The sequence below is a fragment of the Mirounga angustirostris genome, unplaced genomic scaffold (assembly GCF_029215605.1).
Source record: "Mirounga angustirostris isolate CCGP_5_RB_7025 unplaced genomic scaffold, mMirAng1.0.hap1 SCAF_4, whole genome shotgun sequence".
Lineage (NCBI taxonomy): Eukaryota > Metazoa > Chordata > Mammalia > Carnivora > Phocidae > Mirounga > Mirounga angustirostris.
In genome coordinates this window covers 92,185,465-92,198,921 of record NW_026991712.1, presented here as the reverse complement: position 1 = coordinate 92,198,921, position 13,457 = coordinate 92,185,465, and the positions used below count along the sequence as shown (strand labels likewise).

General features: G+C 35.2%; 1 protein-coding gene across 4 annotated transcripts in view; it reads left to right on the top strand.

Annotated features, from left to right (window-relative positions):
* MAN1A2 (mannosidase alpha class 1A member 2) overlaps positions 1–13,457 on the top strand; it is a 217,410-nt gene that overhangs the window by 68,243 nt on the left and 135,710 nt on the right. For all 4 annotated transcript variants that reach the window (XM_054512663.2, XM_054512662.2, XM_064588567.1 and 1 more), the window contains exons 4-5: positions 6,994–7,112; positions 12,781–12,861. In XM_054512663.2, coding sequence (XP_054368638.1) covers positions 6,994–7,112; positions 12,781–12,861 — 200 coding nt within the window. The remainder of the gene's footprint in view (positions 1–6,993; positions 7,113–12,780; positions 12,862–13,457) is intronic.

Here is a 13,457-nt window from a genome sequence, read left to right as displayed (position 1 = left end):
GACAGGAAAAAGAAATAAAAGGCATCTGAACCAGCAAAGAAGTCAAAGTCTCACTATTAGCAGGTGACATGATACTCAATGTGGAAAACCCAAAAAAAGTCCACCCCCAAATTCCTAGAACTCATACAGCAAATGACAGGATATAAAATCAGTGCACAGAAATCCGTTGCATTTCTGTACACCAACGAGACAAAAGAAATAGAAATTAAGGAGTTGATCCCATTTATAATTGCACCCAAAACCATCAGATACCTAGGACTAAACCTAACCAAAGAGGCAAAGGATCTGTACTCAGAAAATTATAGAATTCTCATGAAAGAAATTGAGGAAGACACAAAGAAATGGAAAAACATTCCATCCTTATGGATTGGAAGAACAAATATTGTTAAAATGTCTATGCTACGCAAAGCAGTCTATACATTCAGTGCAATCCCTATCAAAATACTATTAACTTTTTTCATAGAGTTGAAACAAATAATCTTAAAATTTGTATGGAATCACAAAAGACCCTGAATAGCCAATGACACACTGGACCAGATGGACTTAACAGATATATTGAACGTTGAAAAAGAAAGCCAAAACTGGTGGCATCACATTGCTGGACTTCAAGCTCTATTACAAAGCTGTAATCATCAAGACAGTATGGTACTGGAACAAAAACAGACACATAGATCAGTGGAACAGTATATAGAACCCAGAAATAGACCCTCAACTTTATGGCCAACTAATCTTTGACAAAAGAGGAAGGAATATCCGATGGAAAAAAGACAGTCTCTTCAACAAATGTTGGGAAAATTGGAGAGCCACATGCAGAAAAATGAAACTGGACCATTGTCTTACAGCATACACAAAGATAAGCTCAAAATGGATGAAAGACCTAAATGTGGGACAGGAATCCATCAAAATCCTAGAGTAGAATACAGGCAGCAACCTCTTTGACTTTGGCCACAGCAACTTCTTGTTAGAAACTTCTCCAAAGGCATGGGAAACAAAAGCAAAAATAAACGATTGGGACTTCATCAAGATAAAAAGCTTTTGCACAGCAGAGGAAACAATCAACAAAACTAAAAGGTAACCTACAGAATGGACAAAGATATTTGCAAATGACATATCTGATAAAGGGCTAATATCCAAGATCTGTAAAGAACTTCTCAGACTCAATACCCCAAAAACAAATAATCCAGTCAAGAAATGGGCATGAAGACATGAAGAGAGATTTTTCCAAAGAAACTATCCAAATGGCCAACAGACATATGAAAAAATGCTCAACATCACCTGGCATCAGGGAAATAGAAATCAGAACCACAATGAGATACCAACTCACGCTGGTCATCTTTGAATTAAACTCCTTTTTTAAACTTATTTTTTATTTAAATTCAGTTAATTAACATATACTCTATTACTGGTTTCAGACCTAGAGGTCAGTGATTCATCAGTCTTATATACTACCCAGTGCTCATTATAAAAGGTGTGCTCCTAAATGACCATCACCCAGTCATCCCATCCCCTCACCCTCTCCCCTACAGCAATCCTGTTTGTTTCCTGTGATTGAGTCTCTTATGGTTTGTCTCCCTCTCTGATTTCGTCTTCTTTTATTTTTCCTTCTCTCCCCTTATGGTCCTCTGTTTTGTTTGTTAAATTCCACATATTTGATCATTTCAGTAGATGCAGAAAATGCATTTAACAATACTCAAGATTGATCCACGATAAAAGCTCTCAGGTGATTGGCATAGAAGGGAACTTCCTGAGCCTGATTAAAGAAAGGCATTAAAACACACAGACACACAGATACTCCAAAATAAAACAAATGGAAAAAGTTTGCCACATGCTTAATATTGGAACACTAGATGTTTTTCCCTAAGATTATGAACTAGGCCAGGATGTCTGCTCTCTTACTTTTGTGAGATTGGAGTTGAGGTCCTAGCCAGTACACTAAGAAAAAGACAAAAGAGATATAAAGATTGGAAATGAAGAAGTACAAGTGTCTTGTAGTCAGTAAGATTGTCCATGAAGAACATCTTAAGGAATTTACCGGACAACACCAACCAAGTACTAGATTGAATAAAATTTAGTAAGGTCATAAGGTACAAGTTCAGTGTACAAAATAAATTGCATTGGGGTGCCTGGGTGGCTCAGTCGTTAAGCGTCTGCCTTTGGCTCAGGTCATGATCCCAGGGTCCTGGGGTCGAGCCCCGCATCAGGCTTCCTGCTCAGCGGAAAGCCTGCTTCTCTCTCTTCCCTCTGCTGCTCCCCCTTGCTTGTGTGCTTGCTCTCGCGTGCTCTCTCTCTCTGTCAAATAAATAAAATCTTTAAAAAACAAACAAAAAAACCCCAAATAAGTTGTATTTCTATATACTAGCAATAAACAGTCACAATGCAATTTTTTTTAATAATACCATTTGCAATAGCATCAGAAAATATGAACTGTATGTGGGTGAATTTAACAAAATATGTGCAAAACCTATACACTTAAAACTGTGATTATTGAGAGAAATTTCAAAGGACTTAAATAAATGGAGATGCCATGTTCATGAATTGGAATACTCAATACTGTGGGGATGTCAGTTCTGTTAAAAGTCATACTTAAATTTAAAGAAATCCCAGTCAAAATGACTTTTTGCATAAATTGATAGGCTGACTCAAAAATCTATATGAAAATGCAAAGCATGTGCAATAGAGTAATCTTTTAAAAAGAAGAACTAAGTTGACACATTTATATTACCTGATTTTAAGATGTATTATAAAGCTGCAGTAATGAGGACAGTCTTATTGGAGACAGATCAGTGGAAAAGCACAGAGCTAGGACTGTACATACATGGTTGATTCAAAGGTGCCTGGGTAATTCAGTGGGTAAAAAGATACCTTTCCAGTAAATCATGCTGGATCAGCTACATATTCATACAGAAAAATAACAAACCTTGACTCTTCATTGTACATAAAAATTAACTTGAAATGGATCATAGAGCTAAACATAAAAGTGAAAAGTGTAAAACTTTCGGTAGAAAGCTTTGGAGAAAATCTTTGTGACTTTGAGGTAAGAAAAGAGTTTTTAGAATACAAAAAGCATAAACCATAAAAGGGAAGAAATGGATAAATTGGACTTCATAAAAATTAAAAATTTCTGCTCTCCAAAAGACATTAAGAAAATGAAAAGTCAGCCACAAGACTTGGAGAAAATGTTTGTGGTACACACACATGAATGTATTTAGAATATATAGATGATTCATATACCAAAGAAGGTTTATGAATAGCCAATAAGCACATCAGTTTCCAGAGAATTAAAATTCAACCCACAATGCAATATCCTACACACTCATTAGAATGTCTAAAATTAAAAAGGGCAGCAATACCAAATGTTGACAAGGATGCTAGAGCAACCAGAACTCTTCTGCATTGTCGCTGGGTGTATAAAATGGTACACTCTGAAGAGCTGTTTGTCAGTCTCTTGTAAAGTTAAACATGAGCTTATCACACAGCTCAGCAATTTCACTCTTAAATATTTCCATGATGCTCACAAATGAGATTAGATAGTAGTTTTATTTTTCTTACCGAGACTTTTGCATCAATGGTATGCAGAATCCATAAATTGGATTTTAAGATCTCTCTGTATTCTATAAAAATTTATGTAGGAGTTACTGTTCTTAAAATTAAAATAAAATCTATTCTATGGAACTTCCAGAGTATGATACTTTTATGGTGGATAGTTCTTTGAGAACTTCTCAATTTCTTCTGTTTCTTGGTGTGTTTTGTTTAGATTTTATGTTTCTTTTCTAAGTCAAAGTTTTATATATATATAAAACACATATATTAAAATAAATATATATAAATATATAAAAACATATGTAATATTTTTATTTTATGTGTTACTATATATAATATTAAATATATAATATATATTCATAGAATATAATCAGTTGCACTCATTTTTTCAAATTTATTGATACAATATGACTAAAATGGGTTTTGTATAGTTTCTTAGTTTCCTCTGTATCTATTGATGCAGTCTTATTTCTTATTTTGTGTTTTTGTATTCCCTGGCTACTTTTTAAACATTGGTTAGTGGTAGATTCATTATATAGTTCTTCTAATAGAACTATCTCTTGAATTTATATTTTTGACAGTTTTCTTTATTTCTAATTCATTAATTTTTGCTTTTAACTTTTCTGATTCTTTGAACTTTTTTGCTCAGGTTTATCATTCTTTTTTTGTTTCCTTAGTAGAATGTTGTGAATTCAATTATTTTCATTGTTCTTATTAAATAACAAAGTTTTCAAGTTATGAGTTTTGAGAACTGCATTAGTTGAATCCTGTGTTCCCATAATAAAGTTTTATTAATCTTTTATACATTCTGCAGTATTGTGTTTCACTTCTTCGACCCAAATGTAGATTTATTTATTTATATATTTAAGATTTTATTTATTTATTTCAGAGAGAGAGTGAGAGCCTGAGCAGGGAGAGGGAGAGGGAGAAGCAGACTGCCATGCTGAGAAGGGAGCCCAATGTAGGGCTTGATCCCAGGACCCTGGGATCATGACCTGAGCCAAAGGCAGACACTTAACCAACTGAGCCACCTAGGCGCCCTATCCCAAGGGTAGTGTTAGATCTTTTAACCTTTTCCAGTTGAAATCTTGAGTTGTCTAGGTAAACAATCATAGTGATAGCCAGGAACTTCAATTTTGCCTTTTTCTTCCTTGGGCTGTTTAGCCCATGGCACAGACCTCTTCTTGTGGAACTAACCAGAATTGGTACAGAACAGGTGGGTCAGCCCTTTTTCCGTTCCAGAGTTGTCTGCACCTTAGAGGAATACGCACTTCCAAGATTCCATAAATAACTAGAGAACTGAAGCATAACTACCTATAAAAATTGAAATAACAAAAAGAGGTACTCTTAAGGATTTAAAATAAGCATAATAAATATTTTGGATGAAATACATAAAAAGATACATATTTAAATGATTATGGAAGAGATAGGGATATTTGGGTGATTAAAGGCTTGATAAAATATTTATCATCCTAATAAAAAGTTGAGGAACAAAGAAAAGTAAATGGAAAGTATGTCTGTAATAACCCAGAACAAACATTCTAGTTAATGTCAACATGAAGGGAACTTAAGTGGGGACAAGAACCAGGAACTTTATCAGAGTGTGGTGGAGTGCTTGTCTTTTTAGTGGAAAGATAATATTTATTGATGAGTTGAGAAAGTTATTAGAATCATGTGAAGAAGAAAATGTAAGTTAAGGACATTTTAAGAACGAATTTGTATAGCTTTAAAGCATCAGAAGAAAGCACTGTTTGCCCAGTGGAAAAAGGAATGGAAGAGAAAAGAAAGAACAGTAACCATGCAGTGTCAAACATGACTTGTTGATAAGACAAAGCTGAGTTTAATGCTTAACTGTGGCCTGTCAGATGGAGAAGGACAAAGTTGAGATATTTATTGAGATTTTAAGTCTGGGTTAAGATGGGCCTTTCAGTTGGGGTAGGGGTACTTGGTTATGATTGGGTAAGGACCATAATATAACAGCTTAGGATTGGTAAGCAGAGAATTTAGAGGTACAGAGTTCAAAGTTTTTTTTTTTTTTTTTTAAAGATTTATTTATTTATTTGAGAGAGCGAGAAAGTACATGAGAGGGGGGAGGGTTAGAGGGAGAAGCAGGCTCCTCGCCGAGCAGGGAGCCCGATGTGGGACTCGATCCAGGGACTCCAGGATCATGACCTGAGCCGAAGGCAGTCGCTCAACCAACTCAGCCACCCAGGCGCCCCAGAGTTCAAAGTTTTAAGCCATCATTTGATAACTTTCCATTGAAGAGGTCTTTCAGGAAGTTCCTGGAATGAACAATAAAATTATTTTGCAACTTTTATCTTTCTGGGCCAGGGTAACAGTAAATTCACGTTGATGAAGACAGTAATAAAGCCATTTTAATCTAGGTAGTGACAAGTAGGGATAATTTTCATTCTCAGAAGATAGAAATAATTGCTTTCTTGGGGCTGGGGAAGACTCATCTGCTCCTTGTTACTTACTCTTTTATATGCTGTTAGATTTGTTTTAGATTGTATTCTGGATTTCACAGTTCTATTCATTAGTTAGATTGACCCATTTGCTTGTCAGGTGTTTATAGTGTGTAGTTTTGCTATCAGCTGGTTTTGTTGAATTAGTTTCTTCCTCCCTGAATTGTTTACTTTAACTTCAGGATTCTTTCTCTCTTTAAGGTGGGTATAGATCCTATTATTTTGATTTTTTCTACTCACATTTTGTTTAATACTTTACTTTCTTTTTCGGTATGATTAACCTGCTTTTTGAATAGTAAGGATTATTATAGTTTCTGTTTTACCGTGGTCATCTAGCCTTATTGTACTTTTATTATTATTTCTAAGTATATTTTTTGCCCTTTCTGTGCATTTGTACCAGAACAGCATGGTTGTCTTACGACTTGTATTGACATCTTGAACCACCCTCCCTGTTTCTTGAATTAATCCTTTTTTTTTTTTTTTAAACTTAGTTAAGTAGGTAGATATCTCATACTGTGACCACGAAGAAAATGAAGGAGAGCTACAATTTTAGTTTTCCTTTACCTTCCTATTAGTGGTTAACATGTCATCTTTAGGAAAATACATTGAACAGTGTTTATTATTTGTTCTTAAGAAAAAGTGAACCAGGGGCGCCTGGGTGGCTCAGTCATTAAGCGTCTGCCTTCAGCTCAGGTCAAGATCCCAGGGTCCTGGGATCGAGCCCCACATTGGGCTACCTGGTCTGCGGGAAGCCTGCTTCTCCCCCTCTCACTCTCCCTGCTTGTGTTCCCTCTCTCGCTGTGTCTCTCTGTGTCAAATAAACAAAATCTTAAAAAAAAAAAAAGAAAAAAGAAAAAGTGAACCATGTTGGGTATTATTTTTGGTCCTTATATTTCTACTTTGATTTTTTTATATATTAAAAAATTAAAACAGACCTTATATGAAGGGCATGTTATTAATGACAGTTTTCTCTCCACCCCAAATATAGGAAGTTCACAAATGGGTGCTACCATAGTAGATGCTTTGGATACCCTTTATATCATGGGACTTCATGATGAATTCCGAGATGGGCAAAAATGGATTGAAGACACCCTTGATTTCAGTGTGGTGAGTATACAGTTGATGACTTCTTTGATCGACCTTGAAAAGACAGCATCTAACCAGAGTAGTTTTGAGCGTTATACTAACAGTTTAAGGAAATCCTAAATTCCCTGTCTTCTTTTGGGATTAGAGTTGTTATTTAACTTTTGTGTAAAATACATACCTTTCTCACCATCTTTCTTTCACTTTTCTTAACCTTATCATTTGAGGCAACGTGTTCAGTGTGTTAAGCAGGAGTTACAGAAAAAAACACATGGGAATAGAAATACCAGGAAAGCATAAACTATTTTGTAAACAATAAGGGTTTTATTATTTTTTAAAGATTCAATAATCTGGTACAGTTTTGATGAACTTTCATAACTAGCCCGATGCGATGCCCCTCCTTCCAGCATTTTGGCATAGTTGTTAAGTGGTGGGGCTAAAGTTTGAAGCCCAACACAGCTACATTCTTGCTGTGTGACTTGGGAAAGTTCCTTATTTTTTCTAAACCTGTCATAAAATTACTATTGCATTGCAGTGTTGTAAGGATTATTTGAGATAATCTGGTACACATTAAGTGCTCGTAAATGGTAGCAATTTTTTTCATTATTACCAGCATTCACCCACAAGTTGTATGGACTATTTTGTCATGTTCATTATTATGTTTCATGATATTTGTGCTTGCTGTTCTTTCTTGCTGTGGTCAGAAGTCACTCTTTCACTATGTGTTTTTCTCTTTGGCAGACTCTGCATCACTCAAATTGTGATTTAAATCCATAATTATTTCTTTTCTCATGCTTTCCTGATGCTAACCACACAAAAATGGATTACTTTCTTTTATGTTATTCTAGCATTTTGGATATACATCAATTAAAACAATTTTTATTATCAGTTAGATTTAGGTTTGTCTGTGAGTGGCAGAAAATCTAATATAAAATAGCTTAAACAAGATAGCTGTTTATTTCCCTTTCATGTAAATTAAGCACGGAGATAAGCAGTTTAGGGTTGGCTTGGGTAGCTCCTTGATCCTCAAGGATCTAGGATCCTTTGTCTTGTTGCTCTGTCAACTTCAGTGTATAGCTTCAACCTCATGGTCTAAGCAAGGTGGTTCCTCAATAAGGTGGATAAACCTTCCAGTTGCAGAAAAGAGGAAAGATACATGACTCTTCTATAACACTTTACAGGAATTGGTTACCCCAATTTTGCTTCTATACTGTTGAATAGATCTGACTTATATGGCCCAACTTTAGTGTAAGGGGAGGCTGTGAAATACAGGTTTTTTTTTTTTTTTTTTCCCTCCCGTTTGGCTAAGTGGTCCTTATAGGATGTGGCTTTTTGTATCTTATTTAAGAAATCCCTATTCTTATTGAAGATATATGCCTATATTTCATTCTGAATGTTTTAAAGTTTGGTTTTTGCATTTAGGACTTTAATCCATATGAAATTGATTTATTAGGGTGAGATAGGCAACTATTAGTTGATCCTAGAACCGTTTATTTCCCTGCTTTTTATACATGCCATATTAGTCATTTGAGCTGATTCTTTTCTGTCGCTTTTTTTTTTTTTGTGCTTACATCAATACTAAACTGTCTTAACTACAATATAGGAAGCTTGATATCTGATCTCGTTCTACTAGGAAATTATCTTAGCAGTTCTCAGCTCTTTGTTCTTGTAAGCTCTGGAGTACTGTTGACATTTTGATGAGGATTGCATTCAATTTACAGATTAATTTAGAGAGAATTGGCATCTGTACAGTCTCAAATACTCCTGTCCATTAACATGTCAGCTTTATTAGGCCTAATAATCCACTGGTATATCATTGTATCAGTTCACTCAATCAGGAACCAGAACTATACCATTTATTTTAATTAGAGGATTTAATGTTTAGAATTGTTAAACAAATAACGGGGAACTGAAAAGGCAGAAAGAGAACATTATGGTATCACAAGAGGTAGTAACTACAGTAAATATCCACCTCCCTGGGACTGTGAGAACAGTGGGAAGAAGTTGGTAATTTGGGACTCTGTTTCTGGTATGTAGGAGCTCTTAAAAGAGCTTTTTAGAGCTGGGACTCAGACCTCTGAGGAGAGGGCCCCTAGCTGGTGGGCCACAGTGAAGCTGATTTGGAGAATGTGTGTGTGGCAGGGGAACTGTAATGTGGAACCAGCTGCCACTGCCAGGGCCAAGAACCGTGGCTGGTTTGACATGGTCAGAAACCAGAAGTAAATTGGAAGGAATCAGTCTTTTCTCCTTCTTCCAGCCTTGTATTATCTTTGTAAAACTTCCTGTTGGCATGGCCCATAAGGGAGTCAGCTGGCTAATGAGACATATATTTGCAGAGTTCCAATTCCAGTATACCAAGTAGGCTCTAGAAGGATAGATGTGAACCTGAGGAAAAAAAGCTTAATAATCAGCACAATCATTTACCATCTCTTTACTTTTAATCTTTCTGTGTCATGTGTTTTCACTGTATATTTTGCATGTAGTGTGTATTTGGATTTTGTTATTTTTATCCAGTCTTGAAGTCTTTTAACTGTCAAGTTTGGAATATTTACATTTATTGTGATAACATTTATTTGGAGTTGGGTCTTCCATCTTTGTTTTTCAACCTATATTATTGTTGTACTTTTCATTGTTTTTATTTGCTGCTTTCCCTTATTTGGAATATTTACATTTATTGTGATAACATTTATTTGGAGTTGGGTCTTCCATCTTTGTTTTTCAACCTATATTATTGTTGTACTTTTCATTGTTTTTATTTGCTGCTTCCCTTATTCCCATATTTACTTTATATCTCTTTTTCCCTCTACTTCATTGACATTTATACTTGTCATTTCCATTCATTCTGGGGTTATCCTTAAAATATTATATGTATACTATTTAAGTTCAAAATCAGTTTCTTTTTCCTCCTTCTGAAGAACATAAGTCTTTTAGAATGCTTTAATTTAGCTCATCTCCCTCTTGTCTTATGTGTAATTGTTGTCTAGCTGGTTCCAACTTGTATTTGAAACTTCCAAATTAATGAATGAATGGAGGACTGACTGAATGAAGGAATAAATAAATAAATTTATTGAATGCCTTTTCTGGGACAGGCACTGTTCTGGCTTCTGTGGATACAGTAAAGAGCAAAACAGTCTTATTTCTCCTTGAGTTTCTACTCTAGTTTTGGGAGAAAAAGAGTAAAGAAATCTTCAAGTCACATATAGTATATCAGGTGGTGATAAATGTTGTGGAGAACAGTAAAGGAGAGCAAGTAGGATTGGAGCAAGTATGGGGTTGCCATTTTACATGGGGTGGCTAGTGAAGGACTCTTTGTCATGGTGACATTTCTGAGAAGAGACCCAGTGGAAGCCATGTGGATATAAGGCTCTCTCATACTGGACATTATAGTTGAGTATAATGTTAGAGGTTGATTATTTTCTCTTAAGCTATGAAAGGTACAGTTCCACTGTCTTCCTGTTTCTGTTATATTGTTGGAAAGTATGCTATCAGTCTGATTTTTCACAGGTAATCTGTCTTGTTTTCCCCTTGTTTTAATCTTTTTTTGCCCTGTGTTCTATATTTCCATTACCATGTCGCCATGTGTGGATTATTCTTTAAAGGACTCATAATGTACCATCAGTCTGAGAACTTATGTTTTTATCAATTTTGGAAGATTCATAGTCACTACTCCTTTGAATAATGCCTGTCTTCTGTTTTGTCCCTTCTATCCTTCTAGAACTCTTATCTGTCTCTCTTCTGAGGGAAGTTCTGAATTTTACAAATAAAGAATTATATATAATCAGATGGTGATGTGTTAATTGGGGAAATAATGCAGGTTAAGAAAGATTAGAGTATTTTGTACGATGTGTTTGGATAAGCTTCCTATTCAGAGATCTGTAGGTAGAGGGTAAGACTGACATACAGGAATGATGAGTTCGGTAATTCTAGAACAGCAAGTAGACCCATTTGGTAATAAAGTGAGTCAGGAGGACTCCTATTGGTAGGAGATGATGTCATACAGCTAGTGGGGAATCAGCATATGTTGGGTCTTACAGTTATTTTGCTTTGAATGTAACCAGCAGTCATTGTAAAAGTTTGCACACAACAATAACCCAACCTGACTTAAAATGTATGAGGTTCACTGTACCTACAGGGTGCTGAATAAATGGAATGTAAGGAGGAGAGGAAGGCTGAAATCAGGGAAACTGATTAGAAGGTTATTGTTTCAGTGAGTGATAATGGCCTGCCCTGCCTCCCTCTTTCTCTGCTTCTCTGTATTTAGTGATGTCTGCTGTGTGCCCTGCAGTATGGTCTATATTGGGAATATATGAAGTAATATAAAGCATATTCCTGTCGTGGATGGAATGGGATGATAGATATGTTATTTAAAAATTGCAGGAAGTAATCAGAGAGGGAGATAAACCATGAGAGACTCTTAACTGAGGGTTGCTGGAGGGGAGGTAAGTGGGGGGATGGGGTAACTGGGTGATGGGCAGTAAGAAGGCCACGTGATGTGATGAGCACTGGGTGTTATACGCGACTGATAAAGTATTGAACACTACATCTGAAACTAAGGATTTACTGTATGTTGGCTAATTGAATTTAAATTAAAAAAAAATTCCGTATCAGAGATACATACTTGTGTTAGCAAATTGTGTGTTCTGCCTATGAATGTTACAAACACTTCAGGATAATATATATTTCCTTTTAAGTTTTGTTAACAAATTAGTTACAGACATTATCTTTATATTAGTCAATTGGGTATATCCTGTGGATTCTTTGGTCATGTTCTCTGCCACTTCTTTTCTTTCCATGTATTAGAATTTTTCTCAGCAATATCTTTATCTGTATCTAAATACAAACATAAAGACTTTATATGCTAAGGTTATTAATACTGCTATATTTGTGCCAAATTTCCTTCTGTTTTTTTTGTTTGTTTGCCTTTTAATTTTGTTCATAATTGCTTTTCCTTATATAGGTCATTCTCATTTTGGGGAAACTCAAGTCTTTCTATCATCATTTGTTGTCAGTACAGTTGATTTTATGCTTACAAAGTACCTTCTTTGTCAAGGAAATTTGTATGTTGTCACATTTTCTTCTACTTTTTTATTCTAATTTTTTCTACATTTATTTCTAAATTATTTGGATTTCATTTTGAGAGAGAGAGGTATCTGAAATGAGTATCCAAATTAATTTCTAACCTAGGAGTCAGTTTTCTCAACATTATTAATTGAATAATCCATCATCCTATCATTTTTTGGTCCCTCTTTTAACATTTATTAAGTTTTTATATATATGAGGAAAAATATTTAAAATTCATGAGAAATATAATAAAAATGGGACAGTATGCTGTAGTAACTAGAACAGAAGGAGATGGACCCAGTGGAGATACCACTATTCCAGAATTCAAGAAGTGGAGGCTTGGATGAAGAGAGAATAGTCAAGAGCATCAAATATGTTGATAATTTCACAATAATAGGTAAATACATAAAAATGATTTTGGCTAATAGGAAGTTGTGGTGGCAGTAATAGAGGAGTTTGAGTAACATTAATAAATTGAAAGTGACATTGCAGTTACATGAGAAACGAAGGTGTGGAAAATGGAAAAAGCATTCTCTGCAGGGTTTTTGTGAGAAACATATGAAGTACTGAAAATATTTGGAAAACTCGGAAGTTTTATGTATATATGAATATTTTCAACATGTCTTCACAGAATTCAGAGGTGTCTGTGTTTGAAGTCAACATTCGATTTATTGGAGGCCTGCTTGCAGCTTATTACCTTTCAGGAGAAGAGGTGAGCCACTAAAGTGAAACATTGTTTGGGGGGAAGGGGCTCTGAATGGACTTTAATAAAATGAAAGATTTCCCTAACAACCTATCATTTTTCTTAATTGTCTAATATTGAACTCATGTAAAGGTTTGCTGAGAGAACTGGATGCTTCAGGTAGAACTGTCCTTGGTAGAACTTGGTAGAACTTTTTCCATTTTGAGAATTTTAGAAAAACATAAATTCATCACAAATCCTGTCTCTGTATATACCACTTCTCCTTTGCAGGAGCTGTCCTCCAGGGTTTTGCCACTGCACTTAAACTACATAATCGAAACAAGGTGGGGGGGTGATTAATAAGATCAGAATTACGGAATAAATCAGGAAGAATGAATATGGATCCTCCAAAGACCAAAAATTAATTATTAAAACTGCCTGTTTGGAAATCGAATGAGATTTTTTGCTATAAATTTAGAAAACCAACACAGCAACAACTCTGAATTCTCCTTTCTGGAAATCTTGGTGTATGTAATACACATAGATTGATTTGAGACCTGCTGTGATGGGGAAGTGGGTGTGGGAAATTCCTTTTTACTACTCAGGTGGGTTTAAAGGATAGGTTT